The following is a 22,769-nucleotide window of genomic DNA, read 5'->3' as shown; positions in this document are numbered from 1 at the left end:
AACAAGATTTTGAAGCAACCAAGCTGTCACCTACATTAAAACACAGTAGGTGGCTAAAAACCAGTCTTCAATGCCCTTCCACAGCCTCAGTTTGAGAAATACTGTGCAGGGAGCCCCAGTGAGGGGCTTTTCCCGTGGCAGTATCTCTGGTTTAAAAACAAACAAACAAACGTACGTATTGCGTTGAAGGATGGCAACAGGAAGGACCCTATGATTAATCACATCTATAACCATCCTAAGAAACTTTATCCATCCAAATTGTATTTCAGACTTTATAATCTAAACTACAAAAAGTGCAGTCACTGGGGAACTGCACAATATGATTGCTTTTAACCTAATGATTTGAAATATCGAGCAATGCTGTTGGCAGCCTTAAAAACTGGAGACCTAACAGCAGCTTCCTTTTAGTCAGCCAATCCAGCACTTTTTAAATCAGTAAAACCCTTCAACCACCAAGAAAAAAAAAATGGAGGTTAAAAGACGCACCCCTTGCCCACAAGCCCCCTCGTCAGAAGACCTCAGTTTCTGTCTCAGGCCTGCCATTAAAAACCTGCGTGACCGTGGCCTTAACAGCTCAAATGGAAGTACTAAAACCTCAGCGCTACACCTAGAACGTAGCCCCGGCTGGGCCCCTCCCACCTTCCCCTTCCTCGGCCCGCCCCTTCCTCCTCCAGCCCTATCATCTGGCGGAGGGTCCCCACCTCCGCGCCTCACCCACAAGCCCCGCCCCCTGGCCCTGACGGCCCGGCCCAGTTCCGGACAGCACCCACCACGTGCGGCGGCAGCTGGGGCGGGAAAGTGGACGCTGGGGGCGCTGCGGCGTCGGGGTCCACCTGGTCGGCTGCACCCGCGGAGGAGGCGGTGGATTTCAGACTTCCCGTAGACTGGAAAAATCGGCTCAAAACCGCTTGCCTCGCAGGAGCTGGGCTGGAGGCAGCGAGGCCGGCCGACGCAGGCTTCCGGCGAGACATGGCAGGGCAGGAAGGCAGCCCGGAGGCAGGACACGGCCGGGAACGCGAGCCCGCGGCCTCAGTTCCCAGGCGTCTGCGGGCGCGAGCACGTCGCGACCCTGCCGTGCGCCGGGGCGGGAGGCGGGGCCTCGCCTACACAAATAAGGACGAAGAGGCGGGCGGATGATTTCGCGCCAAAGTTGGCCGCGCGTCTTGGTGTAGCTAGCGGGCTCAGTGCTCTCTGCCGCTGTCATGGTTCAATTGCTAAACTGCATCGTCGCTGTGTCCCAGAACATGGGCATCGGCAAGAACGGTGACCTGCCCTGGCCGCCGCTCAGGTATCTGCCGGGCCGGGGTGAGGGGACCCAGACTGGCGCCAAGTCTGGGGTCGGGGAACCTGGGTGGGACTCGCCTGACCTACTTGCGGCGGGAGGATGGGGTCAAACTTGCGGTCTGCGCTCACTGGAGGGGTGGATCCGGCTGGATTCCCCTTTTCTGCTGAGCAGGAGGCCAAGTTGCTGATTTCTATCCGAATCCTGCTGCCTGGTGAGGTCTTTGCCCTGCGGCGCCCTTGTCCAGAGCAAAGTCCCAGCCCTGGAGTAAACACCCCATCCCTGCCCCCAGCGCTCCATTTGTCAGGTGCGTTAGAGCTCGAGCCCAAGGGATAATGTTTCGAGTAACGCTGTGTTTCTCTAACTTGTAGGAATGAATTCAGGTATTTCCAGAGAATGACCACGACCTCTTCAGTAGAAGGTAATGTGAGATTCAGTAGGGTCTTGCTTAAGTTTACCAATGCAAATGTTAGTTAAATGGAAAATTGTCCGTGTTAATCTGGGACCTTTTCTTTTATGGATCTCTATGCAGTTCCCAAGGTTTATTTATCATTATTAAAAAATTTTTGTCTTAGAAATTTCATGTTAACGCATGAGCAAATTCAGGCAAGGGACAGAATTGGCAGCTGGGTAGAGACTTCCTTGGAAGTCAGCACTCTGAAAAAAAAAAAGCAGAGGAAGCCTTTGGAACAGCTTCTCGAAGAGATGATAAGGCCTGAACGAGGGCAGTGGAAAAGAGAGTTTTTTAAGGTTACGTGACCCTGGCTTTGGAGATCTGGAATCTAAAGATGATGAATCAAGGATGAACGCTCAGATTATCAGTTTGAAAGCTGGTGTGACATGTAAAGGAGTGGAGAATAATGTGCCACTGTAGTGATGAGGAACCTCTAGGACATCTGGGTTAATTTCAGGCACAGGGTGTAGGTGAATTGAACCATTGGAGGGAAGGGGATAACCAAGGAAAAGAATGTGGGGGTTAAGAGATGCCTCGTTTAAAACCTAAGAGACGTAGATATTTATGGTCGTAAGAGGAGGCATGGGCAGGGGAAACAAAGAGTAAGGAAGAAGCAGATGCTGTATCTCTTTAATGGGACAGATACAAGGCATTTGGGTTTGACACTTACATCACTGGTAGAGATGATGACAAGAGCCTATAGCTAAAGAATTAATAAAAGCCACTCTCAAAAATCCCAATATGGTCTGGTAATCTTAATGTTTCTTTGGTTCAGATAGCTGACTCTCAAAGTTATTCTTTTAAGAAACTGAACCAAAAGTGGAAGCTATATGTAAAAGGTTTGTATAGAAGCATTTACTTAAAAGAGTAGGATAGAGACATAATTAAACATGTTTTAAGGTAATTGAGTAGAACATTAAGCAGCTATTTTTAAAAGTATGATTTAATGTAAATCTACAAGGTACACAAATATGAGTAATACAATTATATCTAACAGTTGTGACAATACTGATTAGAGGCTGAATATTATTCTAAGTTTTTAATTCCCACAACAACCCTTGAAGCAGGAGCTACTGTTATCTCTATTTTATTAAGTAAACCACAAGGGGTTAACACAATTTGTCTTGTGGATGAGAAAATGCATTCAACTTGAGTACTTTGACCTAGAATCTTTACTCTTTATTATGTTATACACAATTGCAATTGATTAAAACTAAATATTGGATATAAATGGGATAATTCCAAAGGGAAAAATAGTTATATTTAGGATATGAGTGATAAGTATGAATTTTGGTAAGTCTTTTAAGTTTCAGTTTTTTTAAAGGAGATCCACTAGATGGCAGGATGTCAGTCATGTCCATGCACATACCTAAACTAAGTCCTCATTTAAAGTCATCTGTGAGTTCTTGAAAACTGATTGTAAGTGAAACAATATATAGCGAAACCAATTTTACCATAGGCTACTTGAGTTAAATTCCTAGGGCATATTGCTGGTCACAGAAAAATCACCAAACTTCTAAATAAAGGCTGAAAACACTTCTAATATTAAACACTGAAATAAATAAGAGCTTTACATTTGTTTAAGAAAGATTAATAATGTGCACATCTTTGGGATGTGGAAGGAAACAAGTACCTAGAGAAAACCCAGGCAGACATGGGAAAAGCATGCAAACTCCACAAGGACAGTGTGGCCCTGGCCAGGAATTGATTATTTTTCTCATCAACGTTACACAAAAGTGATGTTATTCAGGACCTGTTGTATAAAAACATATGAAAATATATGTATATTCCCAAAATATACTTAGGCTTTCTTTGTGATTTTATAGATAAACAGAATTTGGTGATTATGGGTAGGAAGACCTGGTTCTCCATTCCTGAGAAGAATCGACCTTTAAAGGATAGAATTAATGTAGTTCTCAGCAGGGAACTCAAGTAAGTACCTTAGCATAAATTCACCACAAGAAAATCATGTCTCATTTCTTATAGTGGAGATCAGTATAAAAGGAGCTATTGATGAAGCTGCTTAATATCACAAAGGTTATTACAGAAAATGAATAAGCAGTTGTTTATACTACATGACAATAACTTAGTCTACTACCTGAGTAATTGATTTCATCACCTTGAAAAGTTACATTAAAAATGAAATATCTCACTGTGGTATCAGATTTGCAAGTTTTCTTGAACCATCATTCAGTAGGCTCAAATGTAAATTATACAGGGTAATCAATAACTTCTAGTTTCACATAAAGTCAAAACAACTATGTTTGGGGACTTGCTAAAATTAAGTGATGATCCCCTTTCTGGACACAACCCTAAATGTAATAAAATGTGAATTTTAGGATGGGCTGAAATGGGTCGTAATCTTCTGCCTATTATTCCTAATTAACCACAATACCCATTAATATTTTGTACTTAACATTCATTACCCAGTGTCTGAAGGTAAAAAATTTCAAAGTATTGAGATGGTTCTAGAGATCCTGGAGCAAAGCGTGTATCTCCGATTAGCCTCTGCTAAGAATTTTCCTGTCCTCCAATCCAGCATTGGAGTTAGTAGTTTCTGAAATTACTTCTGGATATTCCCTGGAGAGTTGGAAGGCAATCATATTAAGACTGCCCAGGAAGTCAACTCCAATGGTTTGAGAGGTTGAGGGGTGGCCAGAATTGGACCTGTGTTAGTCCATTCTCACGTTGCTATAAAGAACTGCCCGAGACTGGGTAATTTATACAGGAAAGAGGTTTAATTAACTCACAGTTCCTCATGGCTGGGGAGGCCTCAGGAAACTTAAAATCATGGTAGAAGGGGAAGCAAACACGTCCTTCTTCACATGGTGGCAGGAAGGAGAAGTGCCGAGCAAAGGGAGAAAGCCTCCTTATAAAACCATCAGATCTCATGAGAACTCACTATCACAAGAACATCATGGGGGAAACACCCCCCCCATAATTCATTTATCTCCACCTGGTCCTGCCCTTGACATGGGGATTATTACAATTAAGGTGAGATTTAGGCTGGGGACACAAATGCCAAACCATATCAGGACTTAAGGGCAAAGAAAATCTGGGATCTGGCATGTTAATCATTGCTTCTTAGTCTAATAATATAATCACCTAAAAGAATGCAGTATCCTACACTACTTACTTGGGAACAGTGGTCATAGTATTCTTTTCTCATGTGTAGTAGTCAAGATTGAACCCAAGAAGCAGAACCAGTAGTAGATAGATAGAGGTATATTAAAGAGTTTTCTTGCAAGAAATTGGCTTACACAGTTGTGAGGGCTGGCTATGTGAGTCCACAAATCTGTAAAGCAGGCCATCAGAAAGGTCAAGCTGGAATTCTCTAGCAGGGGCTGAAGCAGTGCAGGTGAAATTTCTTCAGAGAAGGCTCAACTCTGCTCTTAAGGCCTTCAAACTGAATCAGCCCACTCAGATTGAAGTCCGACCAGGAACAGTGGCTAACTCCTGTAATTCCAGCACTTTGGAAGGCCAAGGGAGGTGGATCACTTGAGCTCAGGAGTTTTGAGACCAGCCTGTGCAACATGGTGAAACCCTGTCTACAAAAAAATTAGCCAGATGTGGTGGTGTACCTGTAGTCCCATCTACTCAGGAGGCTGAGGTGTGATGATCACTTAAACCTGGGAGCAGAGGTTGCAGTGAGCCAAGATCGTGCCACTGTACTCCAGCCTGGGCAACAGAGTGAGACCCTGTCTCAAAAAAATAAAAAACTGAATTGTAATCACATCTACAAAATACCTTCAAAACAACACCTAGATACAGTATCTGAATAACCAAGGACTATATCCTAGCCAAGTTAACACACTATAAGAAGGAAAAAACTACACAACTATATAGGCTAAGGGGATTCAGGCTTACATAGATTTTCTCCCAGGTTTTTCCTAGAATGGCATAGGTAAAAACTGAGAAATGTACCAGAATATTTGCATTGATTGCCTCAGGGCAGTGGGGCAGATTTGTTGATGGGCATCTTGCTGCCTGCTTCCATCTTCATGCTGTTCTTCTGGTTGCTAGGATAGTCTGATTATTTCTTTCTTTGGTAGAATTCAAGTTCACAGACTATATCACCATTCCAAGAAACTCTAATGACATTTTTGAATACTACTCAAGTTTGTTTATGGCTAGCTTGAGCTCAAACAAACAGAAAGAAATCTCAGTGGGGGAGATGTTCACTTGAGTCAGCATTTCTCCTCAAAGGATGAGTGTAATTTCTTTTTTTTTTTACCTCCCTGTGGTGCATGTAATTGGGTTTGGTTGCTTCTTGTGTATTTATATATAACATATGTTGGTGTCTTGTGCTTTCTTTTTTTTTAAGGCTAAGAAAATTTAAAGTCTATTATCAAGCATGCCAGGGAAATGGTGATACCAGTTAGTAAAATATGTTAGAGCTCTTTTTTGTTGTTGTTCTTGCCCCTGCTTCCTTACTTGCTGGTCAGTCCCACACATGGAGGGAGCACCTGCTGAGTGCCAGGCACTACAGGGTCCTGAATAAAAGGGCAGAGATTTATACATGGAAATCACTTGCTTATGCAAGCTTGTTTTTTTACCCTCTCCCCCAGTGTAAGAAGAAACTGAATCCTCAAGGTGATCACAAAATTTTCTACCAAACACTAGTTATTTAGGGTAAATATTTCCTTAGTAAGGTATTGGGGGAAAATGCTTCTCCACATTTGTCTAGACAATCAAGTTGTACCTTTAATAGAACTTGAGGTGAGAAGGGTGGGAATGACCACCGATGAATACAGAATGGTTTTTTTTTTTTTTGGTGTAATGGAAATGTCCTAAAAGTAGATAGGAGTGATGCTTGCACAACTCTGTGAATATACTAAACATAACTGAACTGTACACTTTAAAAGGGTGAATTTTATGGTATATGATTTATATCAATAAAGTAGCTTTTAAAAGTCTTTGGAACCAGCCAGGAACTGTGGCTTATGCCTGTAATCCCCATATTTTGGGAGGCCGAGGTGGGCAGATCATAAGGTCTGCATCCGAGACCAGCTTGGCCAACATGGCAAAACTCCAACTCTACTAAAAATACAAAAATTAGCCAGGCGTGGTGGCACACGCCTGTAATCCCAGCTACTAAGGAGGCTGAGGCAGGAGAACCGCTTGAACCTGGGTGGCAGAGGTTGCAGTGAGCCAAGATCCTGCCACTGTACTCCAGCCTGGCTGATAGAGTGAAACTCCATCTCAAAAAAAAAAAAAAACTCTTTGGAACCAAATATTAAATAAACAAGTTTTATTGCAATGCCATATCCTTGACACCATCTTTAGAAAATCCAAAATTGCCTCTATGATTTAAGATTTAAATAGTCTCCCTTCCATGAAAGTTAACTAAATTTCATGTTACAGTTTTTTATGATCTCACTATCAGTTATAATTTTTTATGATCTCACTATCTCTGAGATAGTGAGATCATAAAAAATTTTTGAAGCTGTAGTTCTCTCTCTCCCTACCACTCACACACTTAGAGTAGGAAACACTGACTGACCTGGCTTCTGATATCTGCTATGGCACCTAGTAACTTTGTGACTTTAGGCAGGTTACAAGAAAGCTTTGTTGAACCTGTTTCCTTAACTATTAAATGAGATGAATAATGACAACTTTTTAGGGTGATTTTGAAGACTCACTGAAATTTTGTATTTAAAGTTTCTGGCACACAGAAGGGTATAGACATCAGTTCCTACCCCCCAGCCTTGCTACTTTATATCTTATAGAACATACACATTAATATAATATTAATGAAATCACAGTGAACAGACTCATGATCTCAATTTCACCTTAACATATTACTTTGTTCTTGTTTCCCTGGATCTTGAGACAAAAATCCCCTGCCACCTAAATCAACTCTCTCCTCTCCCCTGACTTTATTCTGGATTCCTTTTTTTTTTTCCTATCTTCGCCTTGCTCTGCTGTCCCAACCTGTTAGTATTATCAAAGGCAAAATAAAAATGTTGAGATGAATTTCTAAATTTAACATTTTCTTTGGGAAGAAAGAATTGCTGTTTAGGGCATACATGCGTACAAGTGGCCTTCCATATGTCTGAAGAACAAGGGAAGGTTAGAGGTTTTATTAAAAAGGAGAAATGTTACTGCTCTTGGAGAAAGTTCATTGGCATTACTAAGGTTTGAGGGATGTGGCACCACCAACTGGTGAGCAGCAAGTGGTAGGCAAAATTAGTTCTGGAGTTGCAGCAAGTTATCTTAGAAGCTTTAGATAAAACTGGTTTCAGGTTACAACAAGCAGTACCAGCAGTCAGGCTCACAGAGAATTACATTCTTAGAGCAATGTTTTATACCCCAAGTGCTTTCTTCCCCGGCCCCTCAACTCTAATTTAGTTGGGTATGACAAGAATGACCCACTGTCACCCACGCCAGAGTGCAGTGGTGTGATCTTGGCTCACTGCAATCTCTACCTCCCTGGCTCAAACAGTTCTCCTGCCTCAGCCTCCCAGGTAGCTGGGATAACAGGCGTGTACCACCCACGCCCAGCTAATTTTCGTATTTTTTAGTAGAGAAGGGATTTCTCCATGTTGGCCAGCCTGGTCTTGAACTCCTGACCTCAAGTGATTCACCCACCTCAGCCTCCTGAAGTTCTGGGATTACAGGCAGGAGCCACCACATCCAGCCTACTGGACATTTTAAACCTCACCACAGTTTACTTTTTAAACATACTTTTTACTGTTTTAAACCTCACCACAGTTTACTTTTCTTCTACCCTTAACTTTGTCAGAGCTTTCTTGTATTAAATAACTTCCATATAATTAAAATAACATTCTGTACTACACTTCTATTGTAGTCTGTCATGCCTGTGCCTTTGCACATGTTTTTTTATCTCCTTTGACACTCAGTTAAGGAATCATGACTTGAGGAGGATTCTCCCTCATCATCCCTGCCCTGCATCCCCTGTAGCGTCCCCTGCACATCTTCACTGTATATCCTTTCGTACATTATAATCACTGCTGAGACATTTCTGACTGCCATCACAATCTCTTTGAGTGCAGGGACTGCATATTTTATCTCTATTCCCAGAATCTAGCATAACCCCTAGCAAAGTAGGGATTCAGAAATCTTCACAGAATGAATAGTACATAGTTGATTTATAAAAATAGAACGATCCCACCTAGTACCACTTTGTAACCTGCCTCTTTTCCCCTCAATATATTAGGAAATAAAGTCATGTAAATATTTTTAGTGGCTACAGAGTATTTCACAATGAGGCTGGATCATACCCAATTTTTAATATGGGTATACCTCAGAGATAATTGCAAGTTCAGTTCCAGACCACTGTAATAAATAAAGCAAATATCACAATAAAGGTAGTCACATGAATTTTTTGGTTTCCCAGTGCTATAAAAGTTATATTTACACTATACTATTTAGTCTAATAGATGTGCAATAGCATTACATCTTTAAAAAAATGCATGTACCTTAATTAAAATATGACTAAAAAATACTAACAATCATCTGAGCTTTCAGTGAGTCATAATCTTCTCATTGTGGAGTGTCTTGCCTTGCTATTGTTGGAAGCTGACTGATAAAGGTGATGGTTCCTGAAGGCAGGGGTGGCTGTGGCAATTTCTTAAAATAAGACAACAATGAAGTTTGCCACATTGATGGACTCTTCCTTTCATGAAAGATTTTTCTGGAGCATGTAATGCTGTTTGATAGATAGCATTTTGCCCACAACAATTTCTTTCAAAATGGGACTCAGTCCTTTCAAACCTTGCTGCTGCTTTATTAACTTAGTTTGTGTAGTATTCTAAATCTTTTGTGGTCATTTCAACAATGTTCACAGCATCTTCACCAGGAATAGATTTCATCTCAAGAAGCCAGTTTCTTTGCTCATCCACAAGAAGGAACTCCTTATCCATTGATATTTTATCATGAGATTGCAGCAATTCCATTTTATCTTTAGGCTCCACTTCTAATTCTAGTTTTCTTGCCATTTCCACCACATCTGCAGTCATTTCCACCCCTGAAGTCTTAAACCCCTCAAAGCCATCATGAGGGTTGGAATCAGCTTACTCCAAATTCCTGTTAATGTTGATATTTTGATCTCCTATGAATGTTGTTAATGGCATCTAGAATAGTGAATCCTTTTTAGAAGGTTTTCGTTTACTTTGTCCAGATCCATCAGAGGAATCATATCTAATTGCAGCTATAGCCTTACAAAATGTATTTCTTAACTAATAAGACATGAAAGTCAGAATTACTCCTTGATCCATGGGCTGCAGAATAAACAGGAATATTTTGAAAGGAATCTTCGTTCCTGAGCAACAGGTCTGAACAGCAGGCTTAAAATATTTAGTAAACCATGCTGTAAACAGATGTACTGTCATCCAAGCTTCGTTGTTCCATTTCTAATGCACAGGCAGAGTAGATTTAGTATAATTCTTAAAGGCCTTGGAATTTTCAGAATGGTAAATGAGCATTGGCTTCCACTGAAAGTCACCAGCTTGCATTAGCCCCTAGTAAGAGAATCAGCCTGTTCTTTGAAACTAGGCATTTGACTTCTCTTCTATAGCTATGAAGTTCTAGAGGGCATCTTCCTTGAATAGCAGCCTATTTCGTCTCCATTGAAAATCTGTTCTTAGTGTAGCCACCTTCATCAGTGATCTCAGCCAGATCTTCTGGATAAACTTGCTGCCGCTTCTGTGTTAGCACTTGCTGCTTCACCTTGCACTTTTTTCTTATGGGGACAGCTTTTTCCTTAAACATCATGAACCAAACTGCTAGTTTCAGACTTTTCTTCTATAGCTTTCTCACTTCTCTCAGCCTTTGTAGAATTTAAGAGGGTTAAAGTCTTGCTCTAGATTGGGCTTTGGCTTAAGGTAATGTTGTGGCTAGTTTGATCTATCCAGACTACTCAACTTTCTCCACATCAGCAATAAGGGTGTTTGCTTTCTTACCATTCATATTGTCACTAGAATAGCACTTCTAATTTCCTTCAAGAATTTTTCTTTTGTATTTACAACTTGGCTGTTATATGCAAGAGGCCTAGCTTTTGGTCTGTCTTGGCTTTTGACATGCATAATCATTTCTAACTTTTGATTTTCTTGAGAAATATGTGACTCTTCCTTTCATTTGTACACTTATAGGTCATTGTAGGGTTATTAATTGGCCTCATTTCAATATTGTTGTGTCTCAGGGAATTGGGAGGCTAGAAGAGAAGGAGAGAAACAGGAACAGCCAGTTATTGGAGCTGTCAGAACACACATTTATCAATTCACCGTCTTATAAAGGCATGATAACAGTTACTTACAACAGTAACAGCAGGATCCCCAAAACATATTATAATAATGAAAAAGCTTGAAATAGTGTGAGAATTACCAAAATGTTACATAGAGATACAAAATGAACACAAGCTGTTGGAAAAATTTCACCAGTAGACTTGCTCAGTGCAGGATTGGCACAAACCTTCAATTTGTTTAAAAAAAAAAAAAAAAACTCAGTGTATGTGAAACACGATAAAATGAGGTACGGCTTAGTAGGAAACCCCACTCTTTGAGTATGAAGGTTCATAAATTAATGTATTTTTGCTTTCTGGTTAAGACACCATTCTATTTCAGGGTCTGGTTGTTTTTTGTTTTTTTTTTTGGTGGTGGTGGTGGTGGTTTGGTTTTGTGTGTGTGTGTGTGTTTTGAGATGGAGTTTTGCTATTGTTGCCTAGGCTGGAGTGCAACAGTGCAATCTTGGCTCACCACAACCTCTGCTTCCTGAGTTCAAGTGATTCTCCTGCCGCAGCATCCCAAATAGCTGGGATTACAGGCATGTGCCACCATACACGGCTAATTTTGTATTTTTAGTAGAGACAGGGTTTCTCCATGTTGGTCAGGCTGGTGTTGAACTCCCAACCTCAGGTGATTCGCCCACCTCTGCCTCCCAAAGTGCTGGAATTACAGGTGTGAGCCACCGTTGCCCAGGCAGGTTTTTTGTTTTTAAGTGGTTTCCCAACACTCCCCAGGGAAATTGAGCCAGAATTCCATCTGTCATCCTATTATCTTTCAAGTCAGAAACAGTGAAAAAGGGATAATGTTTATATGGCACCCTGGGATAATCAGATAAGGCCAGAGGACAAGAGTCAGAGGGTTCTGCCTAATCTAAGCCCCACCATCCTAATGTCTAAGGGCCCCAGAATCAGAGGCCCCTGTAGCCTACAGGCACAAGCTGAAGTCTTTTGTCCTTGTAACATTGCATCTCAAGTTTCAAAGTCAGGCTGCTGGAGTTCTAACTTCCAGGTCCTTCATTTCTGGGTGTGTGGCCAGTGGTTTCTTACCCATTCAGTCTCGGTTTCCTCGTCTATAAAAAGGAATGATAGAACCACATAGGATTGCCAGTTAAATGGATTGTGTACCTTATCTCATTTAGTCTTCATGCAAACCCTTAAGACTCAATCACAAAAACATCAAGCATGTCCACACATTTCTTAACACAGAATACTTATACTACCACAAAGCAACTCTCCATTGTCAGGGAATCCAGTCTGGATTGGCTTAAAATAATCACAGGAAATAAATTCAGCAGTGAAATATGTCACTATATTGGATGCTTGCTATTTGTCATTTACTGTATTAATTTCTAGGACTTGTGCCATGTAAGGGCTGATGAACTCAAACACTTGCTGAGCTTTTTGCATGTTCTTTTTTACCTACCTGGAGGTCCAGTGTTTCCTGTGAAACTTACTCCTAAACCACTAAATAGCCACATTTTACAGAAGCATATTCTTCATACCTTTGCTTTAAGTTAAATCTCTAACTTTGCTCTATCTTTTATTTGGTGTTTGGGGTTTTTTGAGACAGAGTCTTGAACTCTCACCCAGGCTGGAGCACAGTGGCATGATCTCCGCTCACTGCAACCTCTACCTCCTGGGTTCAAGCCATTCTCCTGTCTCGGCCTCCTGAGTACCTGGAATTATATGCACACACCACCACACCCAACTAATTTTTCTATTTTTATTAGAGACAGGGTTTTGCCACGTTGGCCAGGCTGGTGTTGAACTCCTGACCTCAGGTCATTCCCCCCTCAGCTTCCGAAAGTACTGGGATTACAGGCGTGAGCCACCACCTGGGCTAATCTGTTCTTCATTTTCTTTTCTAGACTCACTACAAAAGGGCAAGGAAGTCATCACATCTACAATTACTATCTAAAACTGTCACAGCTCTGTGTTATCTGTATATTAACTAAACTGTCTTCTCTCCCAACTCCAAATCTTTGTTTCTTTTAGATTTAATTCTCTCACTGAATGAAGAGCCTAGTCCAACCTGGTCTTTGCACCTGCCCTGATACCTTTGGAAATACCTGGACATATTTAACTTCTCCCTGGCCTCCATGTCTTTTTCCAGCCTGAGTCAAAGTATAGTCTTTGCTCTAACCTAATTCTTTTAAGAATAACAGAGTGAAATAAGTAAAATATGTATCAGGAGGGAGAAGGAGGAGGCAATCAAGAGAATAAATAGTCCCTGTTAGTTCTTGATTAATCATTATTATAACTGTGAGTTCAAGGGCAATTATATAATCTTGTTAAAGCACCAGGCTAAAAACTTGACATTGAATTGTAATTTCTGTTGTGTATCTAATTACTATGAAAGCCTAGTTCTACATATTTCATCATTTATAAAGGGAATTGCAACCCCCACCACAACCAACAAAATAGTTTCAGAGATTGGGAGAGATTAAGCTATTCACTGTAAACAGAGCTTGTCCAGCCCGTGGCCCAGGATGGTTTTGAATGCTGCCCAACCAAATTAGTAAACTTTGTTAAAACATTATGCATAGACCTGTTTTTTTTGTTGTTGTTTTTTAGCCCCTCAGCTATCATTAATGGTTATGTATTTTATGTGTGGCCAAAGACAGTTATTCTTCTAATGTGGCCAAGAGAAGCCAAAATATTGGACCACCCCTGAGTAAACACTGAAATTAATTAACTTCTTCCCTTTGGGATTTTAATTACATAAGTAATAATAAGCTCATTTTTTAATACTACACCCATTTCTGTATTGTTTGAACATGAAAATCATTTCTCCATTCCCAAAGGTAACGACATATTAACAATCTAAATGTCATTCCAAGCTTTTCTGCAGTCATTCATACATATCACTCTTTTTCTAATATTTTATCAGGAAAATCTTCACACATACAGAAGGAACTTTACAGTAAACCCACCACCTAGATCTACTATTAACATTTTACTCTACTAGTTTCATCACATATTCATTCATCCATCAAATCAGTCTTGTTCATTTATGCATTTCATAATAAACTGCAGACATTAGTGTATTTCCACCTAAATATTTCATCATTCATACCATTAATGATTCAGTATTTCTTTTACAGTTTTTTCTTTTGAAGTAAATATTACATATGATGAGACACATAGGTCTTAAAAGTACATTTGCTAAGTTCTGATAAATGTATATACCTGCATAACCCCAGTCCTATCAAAGATACAGAATATTATCCATCAGCCCCAGAAAGTTCTCTCCTGAACTATCCCAGTTAATCTTTATCCCATCTCTCCGGAAATAACTCCTATTCTGATGTTTTTCTACCAGAGATATCACAAGATGTCATGTGGTCTTGTTTTATGATTCATTGTGAACCATAGATGTACAAATGTAGGTTGAATTATTGGTCATAGGCCATACTGATGTTAACTGCTTTTTGTTAAAAGGATTCATATTTATGATGATTTTAGTTCTTTTTTTTTGAGACGGAGTTTTGCTCGTTACCCAGGCTGGAGTGCAATGGCGCGATCTCACCTCACCGCAACCTCCGCCTCCTGGGTTCAAGCAATTCTCCTTTCTCAGCCTCCTGAGTAGCTGGGATTACAGGCATGCACCACCATGCCCAGCTAATTTTTTGTATTTTTAGTAGAGATGGGGTTTCACCATGTTGACCAGGATGGTCTCGATCTCTTGACCTCGTGATCCACCCGCCTCGGCCTCCCAAAGTGCTGGGATTACAGGTGTGAGCCACCACGTGCCCGGCGATTTTAGTTCTATAATCACTGCTTCTTAGTCAGATTATTTGACTAGTATAGATGGATTTTACAAAAATTATGTGTAATTCTTTTTTTTAACCTCAGGAAACCTCCACAAGGAGCTCATTTTCTTGCCAGAAGTCTGGATGATGCCTTAAAACTTACTGAACAACCAGAATTAGCAAATAAAGTAGACATGATTTGGATAATTGGTGGCAGTTCTGTTTATAAGGTAAGTAAAGTTATTGGTAAATAAAAAGAAATGTTTTATTCTACTTTCTTTCAGCTTCCCTGACATTTAAAGGAGGTGGAACAGGTATAACTCATTGTCTGAACCTTTAAAAAATTAAGCCATGAGTATAGGAAGCAGCACATTATGTGTACTGTAAATTATTTGTTGTCAATTCAAATTACTTGTTGTTTTATACTATCATACAAACTAAATAAAAATGCAAAAATAAATATTTTAGTCTGTATCAGCCTATCTTTTATTTATTGATTCATTTATTTTTGAGACAGGGTCTTGCTTTGTCACCCAGACTAGAGTGCAGTGGCAGTATCTCAGCTCACTGCAGCCTTGAGCTCCCAGGCCCAAGCAATCCTCCCACGTCTCCTCCAAAGTAGTAGCTGGAACTATAGGCACACACCATCATGCCCAGCTAATTTTTATATTTTTTTGTAGAGTCAGGGTTTCGCCACGTTGCCCAGGCTAGTCTCCTAGGTTCAAGCAGTTGACCTCCCAAAGTGCTGAGATTACAGGTATGATCCACCACACCCAGCCTATTTATCTTTTTAATTGACAAATAATTGCATGTCATGTACAACATCTTGTTTTGAAATGTGTATATAGTGGAAAATGCCTAAAGTGAGCTAATTAACATATGTATTACCTCACTTATTTTATGTGGTAAGAACACTTAAAATCTACTCTCTTAGCAATTTGCAAGAAAGTATTTGTTATTAACTGTAGAATAATAGACGTTGTACAATAGATCTCTTGAACTTACTCCTCCTATGTAACTAAAATTTTGTATCCTGTGACCAGCATCTCCCTAATACCAGTCTACTTTTAAATCAAAGAATAATTGATGTTTCCAATTTAAAATCCACTCTAAATCCTTTCCTGAGAATTGTACTTGTACTGTACTGGTTTCTACTCCCTGAATGTACTCTAGATACACTAGTTGTCCCTTTGTCTTTGAAGATGAATACGTCTCTTACTGAGAAATGTTTGGGGCTCTCAGTTGATATATACTATCTAGATGTATATGAATTTATTACAAGCAGTAAACTTCCTCAGTCAATTTGCATGTAATGTGAGGACACAGGAGAAAGATGACATGATTTTATAGCATAAGGAAAAACAGTATATAAAAAAGAAAATATACTCTTTTTTTTAATACCAAATGACTTCCAGCTTTAAAATTTTTGAGGATAACAAAATTTTTTGCCTTCTAGAACACTAATGAAAATAATGTTTATGAGGAGGAGAAAAAATCAGTTTCTGCCATTTGAGTCTTGTGGTAACATACATACATTGAAATTATTTTAGAAAGAAGAGATAGACATCGATGTCTATAATCCCAGCACTTTGGGAGGCCAAGGTGGGTGGATTGCTTGAGTTCAGGAGTTCAAAACCAGCTTGGCCAACATGGTGAAACTCCGTCTCTCCTAAAAATACAAATATTAGTCAGGTGTGATGGTGGGTCACAGCTGCTCATGAGGTGGGAAAATTGCTTGAACCCAGGAGGCAGAGGTTACAGTGAGCTGAGATCGTGCCACTGCACTCCAACCTGGGTAACAGTGAGAGTCTGTCTCAAAAAAAAAAAAATTCAGTTTGTTGGGCTCCTGTTTCTATAACCTCTTATTCTCCCCATTTATAACAAAAGAAAACGGACATTGTTCCTTGATATTTCCATCCAAGTATGAATTTCTTCTAAGAAAACAAGTTATTTGTTTTGTTCAATACCTACCACACTTCGAATGATTCATTACCATAGTCACTTTATAATGTATTCATTTACAACATAAGTATGTAAATGCATTTATATAATATGATTAATATATATATATATAGATGAATAGGAAGTAGAACCTTCAAATGATATTTTTACATTATCCACCTACCTCACATCACAGCAGCTTGTAGATATCATTTGGGCTTACCTTCCTATGGGCCAAATCAGACCTCCCAGCCTATGTTTGTAAAGAAAGTTTCATTGGAACACAGCCCTACCCATTCGTTCAGTACTGTCTGTGGCTTACAAAGGTAGGAAACCCTATGGCCCTCAAAGCCTAAAATATTTACCATCTGGCCCTTTACAGAAGGTGTGTGTTGTATAATCAACTTTACTACAGAACTTCAAATGCTGCCATAGTTAGCCCTACAGTAGCCCCCTCGTGTTCTCAGGGGATATATTCCAAGACCTTCAGCAGATGCCTGAAACCACAAATATTACCAAGTTCTGTGTATGCTGTTTTCTCCTATGTATACATACCTATGATAAAGTTTAACTTATAAATTCAGTTAGGGATTAACAACAACAGTAATCCCTAGATTAGAACAATTATAACAACATGCCAGCATCATTACTCTTGCATTTTGGGGCCATTATGATTTTATTATTTCCTTGAATAAAATCTTATTTTAAGATTTCCTTGAGCACCACCATTGCAATGCCACCACAGTCAGTCTAATCCAGATGGCTCCTAAGTGACTAAGGGGCAGGTAACATAGACAGGAAGTGCAGGGAGAATTTACTTCCTGGACAGGACAGCAGAATGGCACGAGATTTCTTCACACTACTCGAAACAGCATGCCATTTGAATCTTAGGCATTATTTCTAGAATTTTCCTTTTAATATTTTCAGACTACAGTTGACCACAAACAAACTGGAAAGTGAAACCGCAGATAAGGGGGGACTACTGCATTCCACTTTTTAAATTTTGGTAGAGTATCTATTGGGTTGTAGCAAACAATGATTTAATATAAAATGATGTATTGAAGATAAAATTTGTTCTGTTCCCTTATTTGGAATTTTAAAAATAACACACACTTGGATCTGTATATGTGTGTATATATTTTTATATCTATATAAAATTTTATAATTTCTATGTAATTGTTTTAAAATTTTTATATAAAATTATATCTAGTTTCTTAATTGCAACTCTAAGAAAGCAGTAATTCTTGATCTTAAATAGCTTACAGGCTATTTGGGAAACCAAGGCAGTTGGATTGCTTGAGAGTCAGGAGTTCTATGAGTTATAGGCTATTTGCGATCAAGAATTATTGCTTTCTTAGAGTTGGAATTAAGACATACTTTTTATGAATGAGAATTTTAAGATGCTCATTCCAGGGCAGCTTTTTCTACAGAAACTATCAACTGTATTTTAGGCAGTTGTTAGAAAAGTCATGTACAATATAAAGCCAAATATTAATATAATTGTTAGCAACAAGAAGCAGAATAAATTACCTACCTACTAGTATTGTAATTATCTTTTGAGAATTGGAAGCGTTACTAAATTTTATGTATATGTACTAAGTATGCTCTTGGGGTTTACCACAGTCAAGGTCTCGTTAAATTGTACTATCTTATTCATATACGTGTATGTAAATTTTTCTATGGAGAGCATCTTGATAATTTAGGGCTCTTTTAACAGCCAAAGGAAAACAATAAAAGAGAATGCTAAAATTAAAAAGTTCTTGTAAGCAAACCGGAAACCAGACTATATTTAAACTCAGTCTCATAATTATTGGCCAGGCGCAGGGTGAGGTGGCTCACACCTATAATCCCAGAACTTTAGGAGGCTGAGGTGAGCGGATCACCTGAGGTCAGGAGTTCGAGACCAGCCTGCCCAACATGGAGAAACCCCGTCTCTACTAAAAATACAGAATTAGCCGGGCATGGTGGCACATGCCTGTAATCCCAGCTCCTCAGGAAGCTGAGGCAAGAGAATTACTTGAACCCAGGAGGCAGGAGTTGCAGTGAGCCGAGATTGCGCCATTGCACTCCAGCCTGGGCAAGAAGAGCAAAACTCCGTCTCAAGGAAAAAAAAAAGTTCTTATATGGAGGCCAGACTATATTTAAACTCAGGCTCTCATAATTATTGATAATGGTTAGTGTTACTCTCAATATAACTAAGGCACACTTTGCAGCACCCCAGATGAAAGAATAGGATATTTAAATAATATTCTTTGGCAGTACCAAGCATATCTTTAATACCTAGTATAAACTTAATTAATCAAACATAAATCTTAGAATTTCTATGTCTTTTGACATACATTAAGAAAACTGATGTTGTTTTATTTCAAAGGAAGCCATGGATCACCCAGGCCATCTTAAACTGTTTGTGACAAGGATCATGCAGGACTTTGAAAGTGACACATTTTTTCCAGAAATTGATTTGGAGAAATATAAACTTCTGCCAGAGTAAGTATAATGTTATTAATTAGTCTGAAGCACTTTGGCTTTCCTGCTTAAGACTATAGAAAAGAGCATGTCTTTTCAGACTAAAAATTGGGTTCACTGTGTACTGCTTGGGTGATGGGTGCACCAAAATTTCACAGATCACTACTAAAGAACTTATGTAACCAAATACAACCTGTTTCCCAAAAACCTATGGAAATAATATATATATATTTTTTTAATGGCTAGGCACAGTGGCTCACTCCTGTAATCCCAGCACTTTGGGAGGTCAAGGCAGGCAGATCACCGAGGTCGGGAGTTCTAGACTAGCCTCATGGATAAACCCTGACTGAACTAAAAATACAAAAAAAAAACCCAGCTAGGCATGGTGGTACCATGCCTATAATCCCAGCTCCTCAGGAGGCTGAGGCAGGAGAATCACTTGAACCTGGGAGGCAGAGGTTTCAGTGAGCTGAGATCATGCCACTGCACTCCAGCTTTGGACTCTGTCTCAAAAAAAAAGAAAGAAAAGAACATGTCTTTTTAGATTGAATCCAGAGTAACAATATGTTTTATAGACAAATTCTGTAGGAATTTTTGGCATCTGCTTCGATAGACTTGGAAATGTTCAGGTTTTAATGATGTTACTGAAATCTAGAAGAGTAGTTATTAGTTCATTCTAGGAGAATTAAACATTATCTAGGCACTGGGGAAACAGTGTTTACCAGGCCAGCCACTACTGATCTTCTCCAAGCGATTACATTCTATCTAGTGAGGGCCAAATGGCAGAGGCATCAAAAGAGGTGCATGTGGAGAACTAAAATACTGTAATGTGGCAGATACTGGGTAGTGTGAGACAGCTTCTCTGAAGGGTGATGTCTATGCTGTGATCTAAATAAGAAGCCAGCCCTGCAAAGAGCAGGAAGGACATTCTAGGACTCAGCAATAGCTAGTGCAAAGGCCTCAGGCAGGAATATGTTTGGTATGTTCTCTGAGCCTGAAGCCACTGGAGGCCTTGTGAGCAAGCAGGAGGCCCACAGAGGTCAGACCAAGTACAGGATGAGAGGGTTCTGAAGAGAGAGTGACATTGTTCTAGCTGCTTTGTGGTGAATGGACCAGAAGAGTGAACTAGGGAGAGCCTTGTCATTTGGGTGAAAAATGAAGGAACGTAGGTAAGCTGTGGCAGGTGGAGATGGAGTGAAGAGGTTACACTTGTTTCCCCTTGTGGTTGTGACTAGCATGAAACTACCTGATTTTGAAAACTCATAGCATTTTTGTTTATAAGCAATTTTTAGCTGTTGGCTTTAGAGAATAAAAGTAAAAGATTATTATATCAATACTTTTGGAATAGCTTTTAGCACATTCTTTCACATATTCTCAGTTTTATCTAGTCATTATTCTTTGAGTGTGGTTTGTGTTTGAAATGTCCCTTAAAGGAACATTCAGAGCCAAGTCTGAATACCAAGATGGCCAGGCTTCAGATTAATAGTCTATTACTCTATGAAGTAATAGTCTTCAATCAACTGAAGTGAGTGACTGATTTTCTTGGACTCTTATCTCTAAAGAAAACTGAAAATTTTCAGAACTATAAACAGCTAAAGTACAGGCTTTTCCTTAGGCTCCAAAGGTGACTACTTAGAAAACTCACACTTAGTGATTTTTTTACTTTGTCATACCTTATACGTTTTATTTTCCCTTCTACTTAGACCTTCTCACATTATGGAACTATTGGTAACTGCTCAAACTCATTTCTCATTTCTTTTTCTTTTTGAGACGGAGGCTTGCTCCATCACCCAGGCTGGAGTGCAGTAGTGTGATCTCAGCTCACTGCAATCTCTGCCTCCCAAGTTCAAGTGATTCGCCTGCCTCAGCCTCCCTGAGGCTGTGATCACAGGCATGTGCCACTACGCCTGGCTAATTTTTGTATTTCTAGTACCAATGGGGTTTTGCCATGTTGGTCAGGCTGGTCTGAAACTCCTGACCTCAAGTGATCCATCCACCTCGGCCTCCCAAAGTGCTGAGATTACAGGCATGAGCCACTGCACTGAGCTTTGAATTCATTTCTTATTTTTCTCTTCACTACTAACAAGAATATATTACTATGTAAATCAGCTAAATGTTAAATGCCATTCCAAATCATATTGCTTTCAATCAGAACTCTTTCCAAAGCTATGACCCTTCAGGATCCTTGATAACTTAAAACAAATACCATTCTGGCTCTCTGGCTTTTAAAAGAGAAAAATTTAATATCTTTACTGAAATAGCATTCACATATCATAATATCGACCTATTGAAAGTGTATATGTAATTTGACAAGGCATCATGGCTCATGCCTATAATCCCAACACTTTGGGACACCAAGGCAGGGGGGTTGCTTGAACCCAGAAGTTTGCAACCAGCCTGGGCAACATAGAAGACCCCCATATCCTCAAAAAATATAAAAATTAGCTGGATGTGGTAGCACATACCTCTGGTCCCAGCTACTTAGGAGGCTGAGGCAGGAGGATCAATTGAGCCCAGGAGGTCGAGGCTACACTGCCTTGATTATACCATTGCATTCCAGCCTGGACAACAGAGCATGACCATGTCTCAAAAAAAAAAAAAGATGTATAATTGAGAGTGATTTCAGTATATTCAGAGTTGTGTGACCCTTACCACAGTATAAGTTTAAAACATTCTCACCCACCCAACCCCCACCATTATGCAGGCAATGCCTACCCATATAACAAATAAGCACATGAACACTCTGAATCTAAACTAAAAATAAATTTAAAAAATTTTTCTGACCCAAATCCTACTAATTATCAAAAATTCGCACATAAATATTGGTAATTATATGCATAATAATTTATTATTCCTAGTATATAATTTATATATAAACATATATAAAGTAATAATTTTTATATATTTATATAATACATAAATATGTATTTATATATAAAGTAATAAATAATTTATATGTATTACTACCTATAGCATATTTGTTTTCAATAGGTAACATTCATGACACTGTAGACTAGAATCCTATTGTATCAGGCTTTCTGCATACCCTGGCATAAACTGACTTTTTTTTTTTTTTTTTTTTTTTTTGCATTTTGGGTTTTGGGGTACATGTGAAGAATGTGCAGGATTCTTGTATGGGTGCACACATGGCAGTGTGATTTGCTGCATTCTTCCCCATCAACTATAATCTGACAGTTCTTTAAACAATCAAGTGCACAATAAATTCACATTCATTTTTTTTTTTTTTTTTTTTTTTTTTTTTTTTTTTTGAGACGGAGTTTCGCTCTTGTTACCCAGTCTGGAGTGCAATGGCACGATCTCGGCTCACCGCAACCTCCGCCTCCTGGATTCAAGCAATTCTCCTGCCTCAGCCTCCTGAGTAGCTGGGATTACAGGCATGCGCCACCATGCCCAGCCAATTTTTTGTATTTTTAGTAGAGACGGGGTTTCACCATGTTGACCAGGATGGTCTCGATCTCTTGACCTCGTGACATTCATTTTTTTAAAAAAACTTCTTTTGACAATAAAATGTTTTATGGTTTAAAAAAAAATTTTTTTCTTTCATCACCAAGAAAGAAAATCCCTGTACCCATTAACAATCAATCTCCATTCCCCTCCTCTTCCAGGCCT

The 22,769-nt window shown here is 39.4% G+C and overlaps 2 protein-coding genes across 2 annotated transcripts in view; one reads left to right on the top strand and one right to left on the bottom strand.

Annotated features, from left to right (window-relative positions):
- The window catches only part of MSH3 (mutS homolog 3), a 228,702-nt gene extending 227,725 nt beyond the window's left edge, over window positions 1-977 (bottom strand). Inside the window, exon 1 of the mRNA XM_064376090.1 lies at window positions 771-977. Coding sequence (XP_064232160.1) covers window positions 771-971 — 201 coding nt within the window. The 5' untranslated portion in view covers window positions 972-977. The remainder of the gene's footprint in view (window positions 1-770) is intronic.
- A 153-nt stretch (window positions 978-1,130) lies between these two features.
- Window positions 1,131-22,769, top strand: part of DHFR (dihydrofolate reductase) — a 34,407-nt gene continuing 12,768 nt past the window's right edge. The window contains exons 1-5 of the mRNA XM_012472171.3: window positions 1,131-1,288; window positions 1,654-1,703; window positions 3,563-3,668; window positions 14,836-14,962; window positions 19,045-19,160. Of these exons, the coding sequence (XP_012327594.1) occupies window positions 1,203-1,288; window positions 1,654-1,703; window positions 3,563-3,668; window positions 14,836-14,962; window positions 19,045-19,160 (485 nt within the window). The 5' untranslated portion in view covers window positions 1,131-1,202. The remainder of the gene's footprint in view (window positions 1,289-1,653; window positions 1,704-3,562; window positions 3,669-14,835; window positions 14,963-19,044; window positions 19,161-22,769) is intronic.

The sequence above is a fragment of the Aotus nancymaae genome, unplaced genomic scaffold (assembly GCF_030222135.1).
Source record: "Aotus nancymaae isolate 86718 unplaced genomic scaffold, 86718_ANA_hifiasm-v0.15.2.pri h1tg000014l, whole genome shotgun sequence".
NCBI lineage: Eukaryota > Metazoa > Chordata > Mammalia > Primates > Aotidae > Aotus > Aotus nancymaae.
This window is presented reverse-complemented; position numbering and strand designations above follow the sequence as displayed.